The 23109-nt window shown below is 41.5% G+C and overlaps 2 protein-coding genes across 2 annotated transcripts; one reads left to right on the top strand and one right to left on the bottom strand.

Moving 5' to 3' along the window:
* Positions 1-422: 422 nt before the first annotated feature.
* On the bottom strand, positions 423-10661 carry LOC132843506 (zygotic DNA replication licensing factor mcm3-like). Its single transcript, XM_060866883.1, has 17 exons — positions 10500-10661; positions 10116-10228; positions 7382-7590; positions 7160-7290; positions 6812-7050; positions 6541-6649; positions 6279-6432; positions 6059-6190; positions 3659-3867; positions 3390-3564; positions 3125-3251; positions 2815-2965; positions 2203-2343; positions 1769-1878; positions 1587-1675; positions 1327-1411; positions 423-1057 (listed from the first exon to the last, which is right to left on the bottom strand). Exons 1-17 carry the CDS (start codon positions 10572-10574, stop codon positions 859-861), a joined length of 2448 nt encoding a protein of 815 aa, XP_060722866.1. The 5' UTR covers positions 10575-10661; the 3' UTR covers positions 423-858.
* A 6164-nt stretch (positions 10662-16825) lies between these two features.
* On the top strand, positions 16826-20849 carry paqr8 (progestin and adipoQ receptor family member VIII). Its single transcript, XM_060866860.1, has 2 exons — positions 16826-16991; positions 17812-20849. Exon 2 carries the CDS (start codon positions 17821-17823, stop codon positions 18889-18891), a length of 1071 nt encoding a protein of 356 aa, XP_060722843.1. The 5' UTR covers positions 16826-16991; positions 17812-17820; the 3' UTR covers positions 18892-20849.
* Positions 20850-23109: the final 2260 nt, after the last annotated feature.

The raw sequence follows: 23109 nt of genomic DNA, 5'->3' as shown, positions 1-23109 counted from the left end.
AGTACTGATACACATCAGCTACACTCTCACTATGACACACCAGTCAAGTCTACCCACATTGCTTACTGCTTCATTACGAGGTCAGTGGAGAAAAGGTGAGAGGGCGACGCCCACTAAAACCAGCACATCAGGAATTCAAGGTACGTGACTGCTCTTGTGTAAGACAAGCTTTAATGACTTACATTCAGGATTAATAGAATGTCTGATTGTAATAAATATGTTGGGATTATGCAAAAAGTCACAGAAGCCACAAAACCACAGCCATGTTTCTGGATTTTTTGCTTATATAAATATCTGCTTTTTAAATATCTGAGTCACAAAAACTGTTCTCAACCGTGGGAGATGATTTCTGTTAAAATATTTTATCTACATTAAGGATGAAGAGAAACTGGTAAAAACCAATCAGTCAATCAAACTGAAAATCAGTTGAAAGCTCTTTTATTTTTACATTGAAGTAAAACATAACCTTCTTTGAGCAATAGACAACACACACACACACACACACACACAAACACACACACAAACATACACACACACACACATACTGTACACACACACACACAAACACACACACACATACACACACACATACACACACACATACACACACACTCACACACACAAACACACACACACGTCACCGCTTGATCGAAATGAAAATAGCTGAATAAACAACATATAAAACCATGGAAATCACAACAATAAACATGCTTATGCACAAAGTAGGCTGCCGTTTAAATGAAAGACATGCATGTGAATTACAAAAGAGTCAAAGCGTCCATGTCCAAATGCATATGTGCAAAAAATGTCCACACTCTGCAGTGTTCTCATTTCCTCCATTCTCTCTTCCCATCCTCTTTAAATGAGGAAGATGATGTCATCAGCTACCATGACTTGGTTGTCGTCCTGCATTCGCGCGAGAGCAGCCTGAACCTCGGGCTTCCCGAACGGAGCAGAGCGGTCCTTGTTGATCTCTCCCATCAGAGCGTTCATGCCCACCGACTGAGCGTGTGCAGCGCGGAACACCTCCAGCAAGGCGGCTTTGAACTCCTTCAGCCTGCAAAACATACGACACGCTTCAGAGCCTGTGGCACATGAATAAATCTATAATGAAACATGAATAAAACATCTGACCAATCTGTCTAATCTACAGCTACTGGGACTGTTACTGTTTAAGATCCCTATTTTTGCCCAGTGAAATATACATTCTCTTTGTAAATGACCCACATGTACCTCAATGGAGATAATTTACCAATTACACACGATTTGTTGATTTTTTTATTTATTTTATTGCTGCCCTCTAACGTCATCGTGCTTTGCACCCACCTATCTGCTGTTAGCTCTGTATGGCCGTTTTGCTGGGGCGTCTCCATGGGCTCCTCACTAGGTCTTGCAGGAGCCGGAGATTGGACTGAACACAAGAAAAATTATAAATAAGTAAAATAAAATTATAAATAAGTAAAATAAAAATACATTGTACTATACAAAGTATAAAGTACAAAGTAAAATACAAAGTATTATTTTCTTCTTTAGCCATGAAGCCACTGTGAATATAGCTGATAAGGAAGTGGTGTAACTCTGCTCACTCTGAGGTACTTCTGCCTCGGTGGTGAAGTCATAAGGGTCGTACGGTTCGCTGCTCTGTGACGGCCTGCGCTCAGTCGAACGCCGCCTCCTAGAGGACAGAAAAGCACTTAACAATTAACACTGCAAATCGAGGATAAAAAGATGGCTTCATCTTAACAGATTAAACTTTATGTGTACGAACCTCTTCCTTTGTTGTTTGGGCGTGCCTTGATCTTCCTCCTCCTCGTCTTCTTCATCGTCAGAGTCCGCATCACGCTCTCCGTGCCTACGCTTCTTCTCCTTCTCAAGAACCTAGAGGATGAAAGGGAACGATTATGAGATTACGAGCTAACAACACTGTTACAGACCTTCACACACACACACACACACATATATATATATATATATATATATAGGAATAAATGTATAGACTTCTGACGGCGCGTATAATAAGCTTTCTTTCACAAATAAGGTAGAGATAACGATCGAAAAACAACAGCGATAAAACAGATCTCAAGCAACACCTAAAGACCTCTGAAAACCTGAACCCTGTGATAGTTAGAGATATAATGCTTTCTAACTGGTACATACATAATGGTGTGTGCAGGAGGAAGAGGAAGAGGAAGAAGAGCTGACCTTTTTAAAGTAGGCAAACTGAACTAGCTCCACAGCCACCTCCGTGTCCACGAGCTCCACAGATTTGCTCATGCGAGCCTTGGCGTGTGCCGTGGCCAGGCGGATCAGAGTCTCCAGAGTCCTGACTGTCACCGGGGAGGTCTGGCAGAGGGATAAATTGCCACTTAATCACTGTTGTTGAGTTCCTATTTATTTACAGTATACAGGAAACATGTAGGGGGGCACGGTGGCTTAGTGGTTAGCATGTTCGCCTCACACCTCCAGGGTTGGGGGTTCGATTCCCACCTCCACCTTGTGTGTGTGGAGTTTGCATGTTCTCCCCGTGCCTCGGGGGTTTCCTCCGGGTACTCCGGTTTCCTCCCCCGGTCCAAAGACATGCATGGTAGGTTGATTGACATCTCTGGAAAATTGTCCGTAGTGTGTGATTGCATGAGTGAATGAGAGTGTGTGTGTGTGCCCTGTGATGGGTTGGCACTCCGTCCAGGGTGTATCCTGCCTTGATGCCCGATGACACCTGAGATGACCCGAGGTAGTTCGGATAAGCGGTACAAGATGAGTGAGTGAGAGAGGAAACATTTAAGAAAAGAGCGAGAGAATGTGTGCTTTCCTCACCCGGGCGATATCCGAGCCCATCTGCTCCTGGTTCCGCAGTCGTGTGTATTCCTCTGCGATGTGATTGGACGCTTCTTGGGTCAATACTGGATTGATCACCTTGGCAACGTGAATGTACTTCCTCATGAACTCTTTGCTCAGCACTCGATCCCTTGAAACAAAAAACAAACAAACAAACAAAAACACCCAGATGTCCTGTTTATCACCACACCTCTTCTTTTGAACCTTATCATTTAAACGCTTTATGTAATTTAGTCAACTTGTTAAACAGGTCTCAATGCTGGGTTTAACTGATTCCGGCAGAGTTTACCTCTGTCTCCGGTTGCCATGGAGAAGTTGGTTATGTTTCTCATACACCTGAAGCTCCTCCTCGTCTTCCTGCACCACATCGGGGTCCTCGGTGGCCAACACATCCACCGTACCACCCAGAGCCATCGCTGGAAGACAATGAGGGGATTGGCGGTGGGTTCAGTGAGTAACAATTTAGTCTTAACTTGAAATTAGACAAAAAAAACATCTCATTTCAAACAGTTCAAAACAAGTTTGAACCCAAAGTCATTTAATATTCTGAACACCTGATCCTTCTTGCTCGCGAGGATCCCGGTAGCGGTGCATACGCAGAACGTGGTCCGAAATCTCACGATCGTGCTCGGGGTCCATCTGATCCAACATGATGAACAGCAAATCGAAACGAGACAAAAGAGAGTCCTGCAGCCCGATGTTCTCCATGGGGGTTTTATACTGATCGTACTGAGAGAGAAAGAGCGAGAGAAAAGGACGTTATGTTGTGTGTACATCAGCGGTTAGTGGTTAATCATGCCAGTCATTTGCATGAAGCACTCACCCGACCGTATACAGGGTTGGCTGCTGCCAGGACGCTACAGCGGGCGTTCAGACGAGCATGAATCCCCGCCTTGGCGATGGTGACACGCCCCTGCTCCATGACTTCGTGGATCGCGGTTCGGTCCATGTCAGACATTTTGTCGAATTCGTCAATGCAGACCACGCCTCGATCAGCCAGCACCATGGCACCAGCCTCCAGCCGCCGCTCACCTACAGGACGGAGCAGAAGCTCAGAGTCAGACGTCTACACTGATGTCGTCTCTAATTACAGCTCTGCTTTACTGTAATAACATCAGTTTCCCAACAGGACCAATCATTTATCATCCTTTACAGTCTTTTACTAAAGCTGAAACAAGCTTTATTTTATTCTTTTTTTTTTATGAATAATGTGCAAAAGAGACAAAGTAAACAACACAAAATTTTAAACACAATGTTAGTGTTTTGCCTTTATACATGGTCAAAGATCTGCTAACACCTGACCATCGCACTCGTATAGACCTTCTCCTGTCGGCAGGAGGCTCACAACTATATATAATGGAACTAAAGAGACTCAGACAGTGTTTCAGTGTGACAATGTCCCTGTGCACAAAGCACAGAGCTCCATGAAGACATGGTGTGTTAATGTTGGAGTGGAAGAACTCGAGTGTCCTGCACAGAGCCCTGACTCTGACTCAACCCCACTGAACACCTTTGTGATGAACTGGAACACTGACTGAACCCCAGACCTCCTCACTCTTACATCATCAGTGTCTGATCTCACTAATGCTCTTGTAGCTGAATGATCACTAATCCCCACACACACTCCAACATCAGTGTCTGATCTCACTAATGCTCCTGTTGCTGAATGATCACTAATCCCCACACACACTCCAACATCAGTGTCTGATCTCACTAATGCTCCTGTAGCTGAATGATCACTAATCCCCACAGACACACTCCAACATCAGTGTCTGATCTCACTAATGCTCCTGTAGCTGAATGATCACTAATCCCCACACACACACTCCAACATCAGTGTCTGATCTCACTAATGCTCTTGTAGCTGAATGATCACTAATCCCCACACACACACTCCAACATCAGTGTCTGATCTCACTAATGCTCTTGTAGCTGAATGATCACTAATCCCCACAGACACACTCCAACATCAGTGTCTGATCTCACTAATGCTCCTGTTGCTGAATGATCACTAATCCCCACACACACACTCCAACATCAGTGTCTGATCTCACTAATGCTCTTGTAGCTGAATGATCACTAATCCCCACACACACACTCCAACATCAGTGTCTGATCTCACTAATGCTCTTGTAGCTGAATGATCACTAATCCCCACAGACACACTCCAACATCAGTGTCTGATCTCACTAATGCTCCTGTTGCTGAATGATCACTAATCCCCACACACACTCCAACATCAGTGTCTGATCTCACTAATGCTCCTGTAGCTGAATGATCACTAATCCCCACACACACTCCAACATCAGTGTCTGATCTCACTAATGCTCTTGTAGCTGAATGATCACTAATCCCCACACACACACTCCAACATCAGTGTCTGATCTCACTAATGCTCCTGTAGCTGAATGATCACTAATCCCCACAGACACTCCAACATCAGTGTCTGATCTCACTAATGCTCTTGTAGCTGAATGATCACTAATCCCCACACACACACTCCAACATCTAGTGTCTGATCTCACTAATGCTCCTGTAGCTGAATGATCACTAATCCCCACACACACTCCAACATCAGTGTCTGATCTCACTAATGCTCCTGTAGCTGAATCATCACTAATCCCCACAGACACACTCCAACATCAGTGTCTGATCTCACTAATGCTCTTGTAGCTGAATGATCACTAATCCCCACACACACACTCCAACATCTAGTGTCTGATCTCACTAATGCTCCTGTAGCTGAATGATCACTAATCCCCACACACACTCCAACATCAGTGTCTGATCTCACTAATGCTCCTGTAGCTGAATCATCACTAATCCCCACAGACACACTCCAACATCAGTGTCTGATCTCACTAATGCTCTTGTAGCTGAATGATCACTAATCCCCACACACACACTCCAACATCAGTGTCTGATCTCACTAATGCTCCTGTAGCTGAATGATCACTAATCCCCACACACACACACCAACATCTAGCGCAAAGCTTTCACATTTTTTTGCCCATATCGTTCATATTCATAAGAAATCTGTCATTTTTTAATGCAGATCCCATGGAGTGATTAACGTTTACTCACCAGCCACTTTACTAGGAATATACAGACAACTGAACATTTATGTGATTATTTAAAGCAGCCAATTATGTAGAAGAAGCACAAAACATAAACTCATGCAGATGCAGGTCCACCGTTTTAGTTAACGCTCACGCCGCAGTACCTGTCTCTTGGTCGGTGGTGACGGCTGCAGTGAGACCGACACCCGACGAGCCGCGACCCGTGGTGGGAATAGCACGGGGTGCTGTATGTAGCACGTAGCGCAGTAGCTGTGACTTCGCAACAGAGGGATCGCCTGGCAAAGGAAACAGAACCCTTATTTTAATCTCAGGTTTAGAAATACATGTTTCTGTGAAATGTATTGATTCGTTTGCGATACAAACCTATAAGGAGGACGTTGATGTCCCCACGGAGGCGTGATCCATTTTCTAGAACCTTCTCTACTCCACCAAGCAGCATACACAGTATGGCCTTCTTGATGTACTCATGACCGTGAATACTGGGAGCCAAAGAGCGAGCCAACTGGTCAAACACATTCTGTGCAGAAACATACATTAGTGCTGTATGAGTTATTGAGAGGACACGATCTCCGACCCACACACAATCATACATCAGTGCGAAATGCTGTAATGTTTACGTCCTCACCTTGGTGCGAGATTTGCTGAAGTTTTTGATCTTTGCCACGTCGTCGGCTGAGAAGTACGGAGTGACCTCTTTGCTCATCTGCTTCACTTGGCAAGCTATCATAATGGTCCTAAATGTAGGAGCAACAAAGGGAGAACTGAGGGACTGCATCTATTAATAATAACTGTAGTAAAATCAGTCTTAACTGTAGAACTAGCTGTTACTCCACTCAGTGTTACAGTCATGTTCCAAATCGAATAAATATCGAATTATATAAAAGTGCTTGTTGTACCTGAAGGTACCCGAGGTGAAGCCTCCCTTCTTGCCCGGCAGACAGCGGTAGGTGCCGATGATCTGCACACGATCTCCTGGCTTGGCAGCGTCCACCAAGTCGTTGTCCAGGATGATGTCCACCGAGCGAGGCAGCTGGCCAGCCGGAGCCTTCTCAGGCATCTCCTGTACTGTGATAGTCTGATGGTCTTTATAGATAGACAGACCAAACTCTGTCTCCAGGGGGTTGTTCTCTTCATCCTGGAAAGAAAATCAAAGTGCATATGTGTGGAATAGATGCACTTTAGTAGCCATTTTCACCTCAAGTTAAATATATCAAATGTAACAGGTGTAGACACATAAGCAGTACCTTAGTCGGGTAGATGGCGCTGGAAGGGAAGGCATCCAGTGAGGTCATGTCTGTGTATTTGCGCTCTAATGTCTTCTTGGTTGCTGGGCAATAATGGACACTTCGTACTACCTTGGGGCGCACAAGAGAGCCTAGAATAGAAAGGACAAAACATTTTGCTTTTTTTCTGTAATATCACTGTTATAACATGTTTAACCTTGTTTATAACAAACTGTGACGTACATTTGGTAACGATGCCCTCCACACACACCATGGAGCCCAGCAGGCGGGAGGTGAGGGTACGAGGAGTGACGTGTCTGCTCCCGAAGCTGCCCTCCAGTCCGATGAAAAACTCCTCAAACTGCTTGGCGTATGTGGCATCAACAGACGCAACCAAATCCTTCAAGGCACGCTGGAAAGCCAGGAGCTCGTTGAACGCGTTGCTCAACAGTCTGTAAACAGAGGACTGTTATAAACCGCTGAACTCTTAGCTTCTTTAGTGTTTTTACCTTAAAGCATATCCTTCACTAAATGCATTAAAACTAGGTTTGTAGCTTGTAATCACATCGTTATACAAGTGAGAACTGATGGATTCATAATACGGCTAAAACACGTAATGCATAACATTTTCTGTTCTTCTTATTATTAAAGTCAGGGACCATATGGTGCTTTCACACCATACTCTTACATAGACTGGAAAACTGGGTAGGGCTTTCTGGGATGGTCCTCAAATGGTTTAAATCATACCTAAAAGGGAGAGGTTACTATGTGAACATAGGTAACCATAAATCTGAGTGGACATCCATGACATGTGGAGTCCCACAGGGCTCAATTCTTGCACCGCTTCTCTTTAATTTGTATTTGCTCCCAATTGGTCAAATAATGAAAAAGAACCAAATTGCTTACCACAGCTATGCAGATGACACCCAGATTTACTTATCCCTGTCCCCTAATGACTACAGCCCCATTGACTCTCTAAGTAAATGCATTCATGAAATTAACAGTTGGATGCGTCAAAACTTCCTCCAGTTAAACAAAGACAAAACCGAAGTCATTGTATTCGGAAATATAGATGAAACTCTCAAGGTTAACACACACCTTGACTCTAGGGGTCTAAAGACACAAAATAAAGTCAGAAATCTTGGTGTAATTTTAGAGTCTGACTTTAATTTCAGTAGTCATGTGAAAGCGATAAGCAAATCAGCTTACTACCATCTCAGAAATATACTGTAGCCAGAATTAGATGTTTTGTCTCAAGACAGGACTTTGAGAAACTTGTTCATGCTTTCATCACCAGCAGGGTGGATTATTGCAATGGACTCCTTACTGGGATCCCCAAAAAAACCATTAGAGAGCTGCAGCTCATACAGAACGCTGCTGCCAGAATTCTGACCAGAACCAAAAAAATCTGAGCACATCACTCCAGTCCTCAGGTCCTTACACTGGCTTCCAGTTACATTTAGAATAGATTTTAAAGTATTGTTACTCGTTTATAAATCACTTCATGACTTAGGACCGAAATACATTACAGATATACTAATTAAATATAAACCAAGCAGAATATTCAGATCATTAGGATCAGGTCAGTTAGAGATACCGAGGGTTCACTCAAAACAAGGTGCGTCAGCATTTAGTTATTACGCCACCTATAGCTGGAATCAGCTTCCAGAAGAGATCAGATGTGCTTCAACAGTAGACACTTTTAAATCAAGATTAAAAACACATCTGTTTAACTCTGTATTTACTAAATGATCACTGTGCTGCTTCACACTGACTGCACTTTTTATCCTAATCACTTTTACTCCTGTTTTATTCTTTTTAACATATTTTAAACTGTTTTTATTGAAATCACATTTATTTTCTTTAATTGTTCTTTGTTTTTATTATGATTTTATCGTATGTCTCTTATTTTTACATACATATATATTTTTTTTTCTCTCTTATAAACTGTTTTCTAATTTCTATGTAAAGCACTTTGAATGACCTCTGTGTATGAAATGTGCTATACAAATAAACTTGCCTTGCCTTGCCTTTAGTCAAACAATACTGGCCTTAGCAACAACACACACACACATACACACACACACACACAGACACAGAGTTTATCTCTAGATTTGACAGCTTTTTTTAATCCCGTTTATCAATTTTATTTAGAAAAAGCCAAAAAATACCCCGTAATAGTGCTACTTTTTAAACACACTTTAGAGACCTGAGAGTTAAGTTATGAGTTAAGAGTCGACTCAGTGTCTAAACCCTGACTGAGTTAGCCTCGTGCCACCCACTGACCAATCACTGATCGCCATTGTTCACGACAACCAATCACCATTCACCCCTAATCCCAATGACCAATCAATGATCTTAATTTTTTTTTGGTCCCACCCTGTTGTTATATTTCCTCTCTGGATATGAATATAAGTAATAAAAAAAGTGAAGGATTATCGGTTCCTTGTTTATGTTCCTGATATATAAGATGAAGTTTTCATACACGAAATAAAGTCTACCTCTGATAACACAATATTATATTATATTTTATAATATATTATATTATATAGTAAAAAATATAATTATATATATTATATAATAAAATAGAGTATAATATATAATATAATATAATATTATATAATATTAGATTGAATAATATTTAAATTAATAGGATATTTAAATATTCATAACGTTGCGCGTGACGTCACGGGCGACGTTGTCCGCCGTTGATGAATATTTAAATATCCTAATAACCGAATAAATGGAAGGAAAATATTTCTGAAGACACTCAGAGTATAATATAATATAACATAATATAATATGATATAATATAATATTTTACTCTGAGTGTCTTCAGAAATATTTTCCTTTTATTTAATCAGTTATTAGGATATTTAAATATTCATCACGGCGTACAACGTCGCCCGTGACGTCACGCGCAACGTTGCGTGCTATAAAAAAAAGAAAGACAAGGGAAAAGGAAAGTTAAACTTACTTAGCAGCGCGAGCTTCATTGCGGCGCCGCAGGTCGTTAATGTTGACGATGAGACGGAATTTATTCTCACTGATCATGTCCCGGACTTTACTCTGATAGATCCCCTGATCCTGCTGTAATAATAATAATAAAAAAAAGTCTTATTATGCCCATTATTGTGCACACACACACACAGCAGTGTACACAGTAAACAGGAAGGGGAAAAAGAGCGCACGTGCACAAATATTCTACCTAGGAACACTTTCACCAGTTCACAGTGAGATTTAATCAACAACTAAAATTCATATGCGATGAGAGACAAAGAGACAAAGCCTGGCAAAACAATGTCCTCCGTCTGTGAGACACCGCATAGAGAAAGAACAAAGGTGTGGTAGAAATACTTACATCATCATCGAGGAAATCCAGGTAATCTCTCTGAGCTTCTCTCATCTCATGATCATCCACAACTTCCGCAGCCATTTTATACCAAATGTAATAATAATAATAATAATAAAAGCAATAACGCACAGAGACCCCAGATGACTATCCTACTGCCTCGTGCAGAATGTGGAACTTTTTCGCGCCACACGGAGCTCTGACGATGCACCGCTCTATGTTCTGATTGGTCAAAACTCCGTCGACTCATTTTAATATTCAAAGTGCTGGGTCTGGTGTCCAATGAGATCAGCGCTATACTTGTCCCCGCCTTTCAGGATTTCCCGCGAAAAGTTGATAATGCTGCGCATGCGCCAAAAGACCTTTGTGTTGTGCAGGCTTCATGAACCATAACAGTTACAAGTTGGACAAATAACACGTTAGCGTTAAAATATCTTCTTTATCATTTACCTTGTATAACACTTGCACTTGTAACACTTGTATCATATACAAGGTATAAAAGTGTTATACAAGGTAAATGATACAAGTGTTACAAGTGCAAATGTTATACAAGGTAAATGATAAAGAAGATATGTTAACGTTAACGTGTTATTTGTTCAACTTGTAACTGTTATGGTTCATGAAGCCTGCACAACACAAAGCCAAATGTAAGCCAAAAGAATGTGGACCATCATAGCTATATATGTTAAATACACATTTAACTGTACAAGTAGTAATTACAAATCTCAGGATTTAACGTGCAGTGAAATTATGTTTGTACCTCATAACTACGTAGTTATAACTATGGATGAAGGCAAAGTAAATAAAAACTATTGATAAACAACATTTTGCATTACAGTGAATTGCTGTAGGGGGGCACGGTGGCTTAGTGGTTAGCACGTTTGCCTCACACCTCCAGGGTTGGGGGTTCGATTCCCGCCTCTACCTTGTGTGTGTGTGGAGTTTGCATGTTCTCCCCGTGCCTCGGGGGTTTCCTCCGGGTACTCCGGTTTCCTCCCCCGGTCCAAAGACATGCATGGTAGGTTGATTGGCATTTCTGCAAAATTGTCCGTAGTGTGTGATTGCGTGAGTGTATGAGAGTGTGTGTGCCCTGTGATGGGTTGGCACTCCGTCCAGGGTGTATCCTGCCTTGATGCCCGATGACGCCTGAGATAGGTACAGGCTCCCCGTGACCCGAGGTAGTTCGGATAAGCGGTAGAAAATGAATGAATGAATGAATGAACTTTACTTTTACTTCGTTAGATTTGCCGGTTACTCAGTTACTGTCAAACAATAATAAATATGAGAGGCAGATCATCTGTGGCCCTTAAGTATAGTATATGTTTTCATTCCGAGATGTCAAAAAGAATAGTTTCGGTCATGGAAGTTCTGAGGTTTGAGAGATTTAAAGTAGAAAGTATCACACTGATTAGATTAGATTAGATTAGATCAAATTCAACTTTATTGTCATTGCACATGTACAAGTACAAGGCAACGAAATGCAGTTTAGGTCTAACCAGAGTGCAATAGTAGCAAGTGCAGGATATACAGTTTGTACAAGATTTAAATAAGTTAAGTAAGTGGTAATATGGAGTGATTTACAGTTGTGTGTGTACCATGAACAAATATACAGATCTACATAAGATATGTGCTGTAACAAAATATATGGTTATTACTATAAACAGTAATTTACAGATATGTATGTTCTATGAATATAATATACAACTGGTAGACACGGGCAAGAGAATGGTGTCACAATTTATTGTGTTCAGCTGCACAGCAGGACCCAACACTTCGCATATAGCATGAGAGATGAAGGGCCACGATCATTGATTACATTTACATTTACATTTATGTCATTTAGCAGACACCCTTATCCAGAGTGACTTACAACTGAGCAACTGAGGGTTAAGGGCCTTGCTCAGGGGCCCAGCAGTGGCAGCTTGGTGGACCTGGGGTTCGAACCCATGACCTTCCGATCAGTAGCCCAACACCTTTAACCACTGAGCTACCACATCCCCATCCCCCACATCTGCGCTACCACATCCCCATCCCCCACCCCCCCACCCCCCACATCAAGATTTTATAGACAGAACTCAAGTAAAGAAGATATGTAAAAGCAAAACATCATCAATCATTGGCTCAAAATCACCGCATGCTCATCTCCTGATCAAGCTAATCTGGACCGGGCCAAGGTCTGCTAGAAGGCCTACTAGAAGATTTACTGGACGTTGTTTCTGCCTAATTCCCGACAACTCGTCTCCAGTCCCTACTGCCCTTGTCATAATCTTAAGGAGACAACTGCTGACAATGTCAGTCTCTGGTCACTACAGATACTAGGTGAAAGCGTAGAAGGACAAGGCCTTATAAACATCTTTAGATTAGAAATTTTCCACCACATTTCATAATGCGATGCTTGCTGTGTGCACCAAAACGAACTGAAATCGCAGCGTACAAGAATTCCAACTCCATAAATTGAACAGCATACCGTGACGTCTTGCATTTGATCACAAATCCGGACAACTCACTAAAGTGTAAAACGTACGTGCAAAATAAAAAGGGGATTGTATTTTATTCGAGACTGCACTGTAAATGTCTTGAGAGCCAATTACTACTGAAGTTCAACAGTAAAATTCTGTGAAGCTGATTGTTCAAGAAGGAAAATATGATGAAATATATAACATTCACACATAAACAAGTTCATACGCAAACATAATAATGAACACACACTCTGCACACACACACACACAACTTCTCCTTTGTTTTCTGTTAACGTGTTTAAATGCAGATGCTGACAAGTTTGAATGTGAAAATAAAGACAGAGTTAAGATTGTTTTGCAAATGACCTTCACTGGACTGAGATAGGCTACTTTCATTGAAACTATGTTTCATATAAGCAGAACAATGAGACTTTCAAGAACAGGTGTGTGAAAGCTCTCCGAGTAGAGTGAAATTCTGGGTTTCGCTTCATATCAAACAGAGCAGAAGTAAGTACTAACTAGATTTGTAAAGTTCGACGCGACAAACTTTGATGTTGGCTTTGACTTTTTGGAGGCGAGTGGACATAAGGATCAGTGAAACATTTGAAGGCAAGTGGAGACGAGCATGTGACGTCATCCGAATACTCTTGAGTTCCGAATACTTCATTGTTGTGAGTGTTTTGATATGTCACATGTCCATGTTGTAAAAAGTTTTTTGATTTTGCATATTTTGCATATTTTGGGGGTGGGACTGTGGGACAACCGGAAGGCCAGTCGGTACACCAATTTAAAAGTTTGTTCAGAGTATCACCCTAAAGGAGCTGGCCGAGTTTGGTGTAGATAGTTTGAAAGTTTGACGAGTTATAAACCTCCAAAGTTTATAATGGAAGTCTATGGGAAAAAAGGAGACCCGGTACCTGAAGTACTGGTACAATTTGAGACCCGGTACCTGAAGTACTGGTACTCAGATCTTAGAAAAGTAACAGCAACAAACTTCAGACCAGGTTCTACAACATATCCGAATTTGGTGCATGTGGCTCGAAAGCTCTAGGAGGAGATACTCATGATAAATTTTTGTCTAAGCTGAAATAGGAAAACAGAATGTTGGCTTCTACAAAGCTACATAATAAGCTACTTGAGTTACTTTTTTTACTCTTACTCAAGTAACTATTAAGATTGTTACTTTAACTTTTACTTGAGTAAATATTCCTAGATATACTTGTACTTTTACCCGAGTACGGATTTTGGATAAATCTCTACCCACCTCTGGATCTAGTAAAAAGCCTTCACAAAAGAATTACAGTGAGGTATATAAAATAACAGTATATAATCCAATGGGTGTGGGTGGCATTTATCATTTAGATAATTGTGACACTAATTTCAAACATACTGCATTTTCATTTGTCAGGGATGTGTATTTTAAATATGCATACTGTTATAAACATCGTCTAATCCCACAGGTCCTTTTTTTTTGTATACCTTATTGTAGCCGCCATCATGTCACATTCTGTATACTGTAGTGAATAGTAACTGTTTGTGTACGTATACTAGTGAAGTAGAAAAAGTCCATAGTAGTAGGTAAAGTTTGCAGTGTAACAGATTGTGTAAGCAGAGTTCTTCTGAGGCTGGAGTGAAACCAGTAGATATCCTGATAATCGAAAGATAAAAACTAATTTCCACGACACAGTCGCATACGATCTGCTAGAGCTCAGACAAGCAGGACACAAGTTTGGAATGCTTTTATTTCAGGTCATAGGGGTTTGGAAAAGTTCGTAAAATGAATGTTGAAAAAAAAACGTTCACCATGCTAATCTGTTAGCTAATGCTGTAATGGATATACTGTAAATAGCCTGAAATTTATATATATTCATATATATATATAATACATAAAATCTCTCTCTCTCTCTCTCTCTCTCTCTCTCTCTCTCTCTCTCTCTCTGTCTTTACTCTCTCTCTCTCTCTCTCTCCCTCTCTCTCTATATATATATATATATATATATATATATATATATATATATATATATATACACGTATATATATATATATATACAGTTGTGTTCAAAATTATTCAACCCCCAATGCTGTAAATGGTTTTAGGGAATTTAGTGTACATTTGTAATTGTATTCAGAATGAAATCCTACAAGGACTTCTTAAAGAACCATATGCAACTAAAATGACATCAATTAGTTTTGTAATACAGTAGTAAATGTTTCTTTTGTGAATTCTTCATTGACATAATTATTCAACCCCTTAAAGACTACCACTCTGAAGAACAGAGGTTCAATGAAGTGTTTTCAATCAGGTATTGAAAACACCTGTGGATATCAGGGAGCAGCAATAAAGCCTAATAAGCACCAATTAGGCAGCTTTAAAATGACTGTGATACTCAGCTCCTTCTAGACATTTACTGGTGTGGTTACAAACATGGTGAGGTCAAGAGAATGGTCCAGGAAGACAAGAGAACAGGTGATTACTCTTCACAGGAAGGGCAATGGCTATAAGAAGATTGCAAAGATGTTAAACATACCAAGAGACACCATAGGAAGCATCATTCGCAAATTCAAGGCAAAGGGCACTGTTGAAACGCTACCTGGTCGTGGCAGAAAGAAGATGCTGACTTCGACTGCTGTGCGCTACCTGAAGCGTAGAGTGGAGAAAAGTCCCCGTGTGACTGCTGAGGAACTGAGAAAAGATTTGTCAGATGTGGGTACTGAAGTTTCTGCTCAGACAATACGGCGCACCCTGCGTAATGAAGGCCTCCATGCCAGAACTCCCAGGCGCACCCCCTTGCTGTCCCCAAAGAATAAGAAGAGTCGACTGCAGTATGCCAAAAGTCATGTGGACAAACCACAGAAGTTTTGGGATAGTGTTCTGTGGACTGATGAAACAAAATTAGAACTGTTTGGGCCCATGGATCAACGCTATGTTTGGAGGAGGAAGAACAAGAAAAGAACACCTTGCCTACTGTGAAGCATGGCGGGGGGTCAATCATGCTTTGGGGCTGTTTTGCTTCTGCAGGTACTGGGAAGCTTCAGCGTGTGCAAGGTACCATGAATTCTCTTCAGTACCAGAAGATATTGGATGACAATGTGATGCAGTCCGTCACAAACCTGAGGCTTGGAAGACGTTGGACCTTTCAACAGGACAATGATCCCAAGCATACCTCCAAGTCCACTAGAGCATGGTTGCAGATTAAAGGCTGGAACATTTTGAAGTGGCCATCGCAGTCACCAGACTTAAATCCGATTGAGAACCTCTGGTGGGACTTAAAGAAAGCAGTTGCAGTGCGCAAGCCTAAGAATGTGACTGAACTGGAGGCTTTTGCCCATGATGAATGGGCGAAAATACCCGTAGATCGCTGCAAGACACTTGTGTCAAGCTATGCTTCACGTTTAAAAGCTGTTATAACTGTAAAAGGATGTTGTACTAAGTACTAAGATTGAATGTCACTTGGGGGTTGAATAAAACTGATAATGATGTGAGCTCAGAAAAGACATTTGTGGTTATTTCATTATAAATGTTATGTTATATTTGTCTGACCTACATGTGCCTCTTTGATTTAATTGTAAGCAGGATGACTGAATGATCATAATCAATGTCAAACCGACCAAAACAATCAATTTCAGTGGGGGTTGAATAATTTTGAACACAACTGTATATATATATATATATATATATATATATATATATATATATATATATATATATTTATTTATTTGCTTTTTATTTGCTGTTTTTTTTTCTATCTTTTTTTTTTTTTTTTTTTACATTCTAGCTCTTTCTCATTGTGTTTCCATGTAGACTCTCAGCTATTCAAAGGTTGTGAAACTTGTTACTCCTCCCAGCTTCTAAAACTCCGTGACTTGCAGCTCGCCTCACCAGTTTAGCTGTGGACACGTCTGAGGCTCAGTCCCTGCATCGTTACGGATTATGTGTGTACACTTACAAATACTGGACATTACCCAAAGAGGAAATCAGTTTCTTGTGTGTTAAACTGTCACAGAGTGAACGGTGGCTCTTCACCAGTAACAGCAAACACAGGTGAGGTCTTGAATCTGAGATATCAAAAATCAAACTTAGAAGCTAAAGTATTAAACGAATGCATTCAATACTTTATTTCTTTTGTTTGATTACATTTTTTTTGTCTTATTTAGTAGAAACCTTAAATCTACCTCAAAGTGAGATGTTTTAGTATTTATATTAAAGACTTTTGGTATTGCTTGAAATTTGGCTATATGACGAGTGTCTAAGAGTAAGTAAATAGCCTGTATATATAAATCTGATCAACAATAAAGTGTAAAGTGTAGTGTAATAAGAGTTAACCATTCAACCAATGAAACATGTCAAACAGCACTTAGGGCTAGATATTTCATGTCACAAAGAGACATCACCATTGTGCAAGCTAGGTGGGGCAACCAGGTAATGCCTGTTACCTACATAAGAACAGAAAGGAAGTGTGTGTTCATGCTGGTGTTATATGCTGCGAGTGTTTATGCACACTTCAGTTGTTTCTGCTTTACATGACAACTAAGTCATCCAAATAACAATACGCTAAAATCCATATATCTGCAAGCTTAAAAATATTTAAAGTAAATTCTTGAAATGTAACATGAATTTTTGCAAACACAGCCACAAATCAGTCTCTAATACGACACTTTATTTAAGCCGAATGTGGAAATGTTCTCTAGGTGTTTGGCCTTGACACACGCTGCAGGTGCATGCAGAGTTCTGACTAACATTTTGCTTTTCCTATAAATATTACCTACCCTCATACTTTCCTTCTCTCACTGCTACCTCTCTTGAGGAGAAATTTGATCATTGTTTTGACTTCTATTGACCCTGGTTTTTATTTTCTCTCCAGCTTATCACTATGTCGAGTGGAGTTTTAGGTCGTCTGAGCAGCTTGACATTAAACATTAAGCAGCTAGTCGGCCTGCTTCGGCTTTCCCCGTCTCTTCATTCCTTGCCGTCCCCTCAGGCCACCGTGGGAGCCACAAACGTGCCCGGTCTGTTCCGTGAGCCTTACATTCATTCAGGCTACCGTCCTATAGGCCAGCCATGGCATTGTTATGCTCTCAGCCTCTTTCAAAGCCACAACGAGTTGCTGAACGTCTGGTCACACCTTCTAGCAGTTCCTGTTGTGCTGCTGCGCTTTTGGCTCTTTGCTGCCACAGGAAGCCTGACTCTAGACGCTTCATCGCTGCCACTCTGCCTCTACCTCCTTTCGTCTCTGACCTACCTCACCTGCAGCACAGTAGCCCACTTACTTCAGTCTCACTCAGAGCTTTCACACTACTCTCTCTTCTTTCTGGATTATGTCGGCGTGGCTGTGTATCAGTACGGATCAGCGCTGGCTCATTATTTCTACTGCTCTGAGGAGGAGTGGAGGCAGAGCCTGGTGGGAGCATTGTTCCTGCCTGGGGCTGCACTACTGGGCTGGGTGTCATGTGCCAGCTGCTGCTTCGCCAAGTTGTACTATCGTCGTCCGTACCCTCTGCACAGGAAGATCTTCCAGATTGTACCCACTGGCATGGCGTACATTTTGGACATTAGCCCTGTGGCACTGCGGCTTGCTTCAAGACACTGCTGTGAGCCTGTGCTGGTGTTGCATGCCCTGCAAGTGGCCTTCTTCCTGTTGGCTGCCTTCTTCTTCTCGTGCCCAGTGCCTGAGCGCTTTTTTCCAGGGAAGTGTGATATTGTAGGTCAGGGGCACCAGATCTTTCATATCTTCCTGGTCATGTGCACCATGTGCCAGATGGAGGCAGTTTTTAAGGACTTCTCGGTGCAGAGGACCTCGATAATGAAGGTGCATGGAGAGTTCAGCATCTGGCTGGCAGCAGGCCTTTTCTTTATCCTGGTGTTGTGCAGTATGCTGACGGCGGCTCGAATGAGGCAGAATGTCCAAAGGCAACTGCAAAAAGAAAGAATGAAGAGCGAATAAAACTCAATTTGAGGGGGTTACCTCCAGTTCTGGAAGGCTTCCAAACTGTGCTGTTCTCTAACACACAGCAGATTCAGTGTACAAATCTGACACGAGAGAACATTTATAATGTGACACGCTTTTATTATAGGCAAAAATTTATTTCTGAGAACATAAAGTCTATTTTTGAGTGTTTTATTGTACTGGGAAAGTGTGAAATTTAGGCACACCATGAGTAAGAATATGCCTTGTGATAATCTGTTATAGAGAACAGATCTCTATCAGGCCATTCACTGCTCTTTGTTGTGTATTAGAAGGTGCTACCTGGTTTGAGAATGAATGGAACCATAGAACTCATGTTTTTAATGCCAACATGTGACACATCACCACATTTAACTGTGCAAGTACTCGATAATTACAAAACTCAGATCTGTGACTGAATAAGTTCTACATTTATATGGCCAAATGTATGTGAACACCTGACAATCACACCCTTATGTGCTTCTTCCCCAAACTGTTGCCACAAAGCTGGAAGCACGAAACTGTATAAAATGTCTTTGGCTGTAGCACCAAACCACTTGCATGCAAGCTCCACAAAGACAAGATGTATTAAGAGTGTCCTGCACAGAGCCCTGACTCTGACTCTGACTCAACCCCACTTTGAGTCTTCTTTGGGATGAATCAGAAAACCGACTGCACGTAAGACCTCCTCACTCAACATCAGTACCTGATCTCACTAATGCTCTTGTAGCTGAATGGTCACTAATCCCCACATCCAACATAACTCATATATGAGTGTGATGGTCAAGGATGCACATGTTATGTGGACTCACATAGGACCATAGTATATTGAAAATTGTTTTAAAGAGCTCCAATAATAACTGGTTTCCGTTTACATCATTTAATGCCGTTGTCTCACATATAGTCCAATTTCTGTATAATCTGTCGCTTAGCCGGGGACACGGTGGCTTAGTGGTTAGCATGTTCGCCTCACACCTCCAGGGTTGGGGGTTCGATTCGCCTTGTGTGTGTGGAGTTTGCATGTTCTCCCCGTGCCTCGGGGGTTTCCTCCGGGTACTCCGGTTTCCTCCCCCGGTCCAAAGACATGCATGGTAGGTTGATTGGCATCTCTGGAAAAATTGTCCGTAGTGTGTGATTGCGTGAGTGAATGAGAGTGTGTGTGTGTGCCCTGCGATGGGTTGGCACTCCATCCAGGGTGTATCCTGCCTTGATGCCCGATGACGCCTGAGATACGCACAGGCTCCCCGTGACCCGAGGTAGTTCGGATAAGCGGTAGAAAATGAATGAATGAATGTTGCTTAGCCACTGTTCCATGCATTATCCTAATATGGGCCTGGGTGGCCTATTTTCTGATAATCCTGTTCAGCCCAGACCCAATTACTCACCTAAATAGGACAAAGAAATAAATCTTGACTTGGCTTTAGTGCTATCAGGAGGAGGAATGTGTGAACAAAGAAGTCAGTTTTATTTTGTGAGACTGTTTTTTTTTTTGTACCAAAAAGCCGGTCAGAACGCTGGCCCAATAAATTACCAGATCAGATTAGTTAATCAGATTTGCCACAGAGCCTCAAGAATGTTCCCCTGCTCTCAGTACAAGGTCTTTACAGACGCAGGAAACATATCACATCAAAATATGTGTAAAAGTTTCGGTTCTACGTGTTTGTAAGTTTGTTTGTATTTCTAGTTATAATGTACTGTATTGAATGAAAAGGATTGTTATTACCTCAGCCAGTTGGTAAAGAAAGAAAGCTACAGTATATTAACTTTTCGGTTATAGTGTACTGTATTCTGTTTAAAAGATTGTTATTACCTCAGCCAAGTGGTAAAGAGAGACAGAAAGACGGTCATAATGTTCAGAGTATTGATGTTGAAGTAGGTTTTCAATTGTACTAATGAAGTGCTAATAAAGCTCAAAACCATCTCCACCGTGACGCCGAGATGAAACTGTAAACTCACAGCAATGCTTTAATTAAATAAAGTAGATCATTTTATGATATTAAATAGTCTCGAGTATTTCAGAATGAAACTCGTGTTGTTTTTACTTTTGTTGCACATTATTGGTGCTTACAATTACATTACACGGTCTATAAAAGTATGTAACAGTGATTGGTGGATTCTCAGAGAATCTCAGAAACACTGAAGCAAGAGACTAGTTACACACACACACACACACACACACACACGCACACACACACAAAAACACAGTGATCAATATTTAATTGAATACTTGCACGGTGACTTAGTGGTTAGCACGTTCACCTCACACCTCCAGGGTTGGGGGTTCGATTCCCACCTCCGCCTTGAGTGTGTGGAGTTTGCATGTTCTCCCCGTGCCTCGGGGGTTTCCTCCGGGTACTCCGGTTTCCTCCCCCGGTCCAAAGACATGCATGGTAGGTTGATTGGCATCTCTGGAAAATTGTCCGTAGTGTGTGATTGCGTGAGTGAATGAGAGTGTGTGTGTCCTGCGATGGGTTGGCACTCCGTCCAGGGTGTATCCTGTCTTGATGCCCGATGACGCCTGAGATAGGCACAGGCTCCCCGTGACCCAAGTTCGGATAAGCGGTAGAAAATGAATGAACTTGCTCTTATTATATACAAGTACACTAATTGGACAAAAGTATGTGGACACCTGAATAATACCCCCTCTTTAATTATTCCCCAAATCTGAAGCACACAATTGTATTTGTATGCTGTAGTATTATAATTTCCCGTCACTGGAACTAAGACACTCAGACACTGTTAAAGCATGACAATGCCCCTGTGCACAAAGCACAGAGCTCCATAAATACATCAACCCCACTGAACAGTTTTTTGTGATGAACTGGAACACTGACTGAACCCCAAACCTCCTCACTCTTACAGTGTCAGTGTCTGATCTCACTAATGCTCCTGTAACTGAATGATCACTAATCCCCACACACACACACTAACATCTGGTTGAAAGACTTCACAAAAGACTGGAACAATAAACACAGTGTGAAATACCAAATGAGGATGAGTTCCCTTCTGATTCCTCTCAAGGTTTCTTTTCTTCCTCATATTATCTCAGGAAGTTAATCCTTGCCACTCATGGCCCTTGAGCATTAGGGATAATTATTTGTTTAAGTTTCAAATTGTGTCATTTTTATTCCATGGATTATATTTCTGTAAAGCTGCTTTGAGGCACTCTCACTCACTCTCTCTCTCTCACTCATCTTCTACCGCTTATCCGAACTACCTCGGGTCACGGGGAGCCTGTGCCTATCTCAGGCGTCATCGGGCATCAAGGCAGGATACACCCATCGCAGGGCACACACACACTCTCATTCACTCACGCAATCACACACTACGGACAATTTTCCAGAGATGCCAATCAACCTACCATGCATGTCTTTGGACCGGGGGAGGAAACCGGAGTACCCGGAGGAAACCCCCGAGGCACGGGGAGAACATGCAAACTCCACACACACAAGGCGGAGGCGGGAATCCAACCCCCAACCCTGGAGGTGTGAGGCGAACGTGCTAACCACTAAGCCTGCTTTAAGACAATGCCCCTTAATATAAGTGCAATACAAATAAATGGAATCGAATTAAATAGAATTGAATACACCTGGAGTGGGATGTTCAACATTCACATACTGTATAGGAAAGCATGATACCATGCAATCATAATACTTTTCTTTCTATATACACTGTTTATTTACTTCCTCTTCTCAGGTCCACAACACTGGCATCGCTCTCAAAACTGAACACACAGTAAAGACCTTATTATAACTTATTATAAACAGTGCTGACACAAGGTATTAAATCCGGTTGAAAATTCATTTGATTCATTTGTCCCGAGTTTTGCAATTAGTAATTAATTTATACAAAGGAACGTAATCAAGATTTCACTCCATCCATCCTTTCATCCATATTTAAAATACTCTGCATTCATAATATCAGACCTTCAACCAAGAAAAAAAACACTGAGGCCCAAACGCAGCGAGTGACGTCAAACCAACATGGCGGCTCATGCAGGAAAAGTAAACAAAACAGTTGTGCTTACATTTAAACGAGCTCTCATTTACATTCATGCGTTTTCTTTCGATTAATCGATACAGACAGATTTATTCGCATGTTAAATCTATAACAGAGATTTCAGGAGGAAAATATACATCAGTCTTTATACATATATACATACAAAATATACATTCGTACTTTTTGGTTCGTTTTCTCGTGATCTCTTCATCAGAACAT

The sequence above is a fragment of the Tachysurus vachellii genome, chromosome 3 (genome assembly GCF_030014155.1).
Source record: "Tachysurus vachellii isolate PV-2020 chromosome 3, HZAU_Pvac_v1, whole genome shotgun sequence".
Lineage (NCBI taxonomy): Eukaryota > Metazoa > Chordata > Actinopteri > Siluriformes > Bagridae > Tachysurus > Tachysurus vachellii.
This window is presented reverse-complemented; position numbering and strand designations above follow the sequence as displayed.

Coding starts and splice junctions, on each gene's coding strand:
- paqr8 (XM_060866860.1), top strand. CDS start 17,821: ATGTCGAGTGGAGTTTTAGGTCGTCTGAGCAGCTTGACATTAAACATT.
- LOC132843506 (XM_060866883.1), bottom strand. CDS start 10,574: ATGGCTGCGGAAGTTGTGGATGATCATGAGATGAGAGAAGCTCAGAGA. Junction 1,412..1,586: donor CGAGGCAGAAGTACCTCAGA/GTGAGCAGAGTT, acceptor TCTTGTGTTCAG/TCCAATCTCCGGCTCCTGCA. Junction 1,058..1,326: donor ACAGAGCTAACAGCAGATAG/GTGGGTGCAAAG, acceptor TATGTTTTGCAG/GCTGAAGGAGTTCAAAGCCG.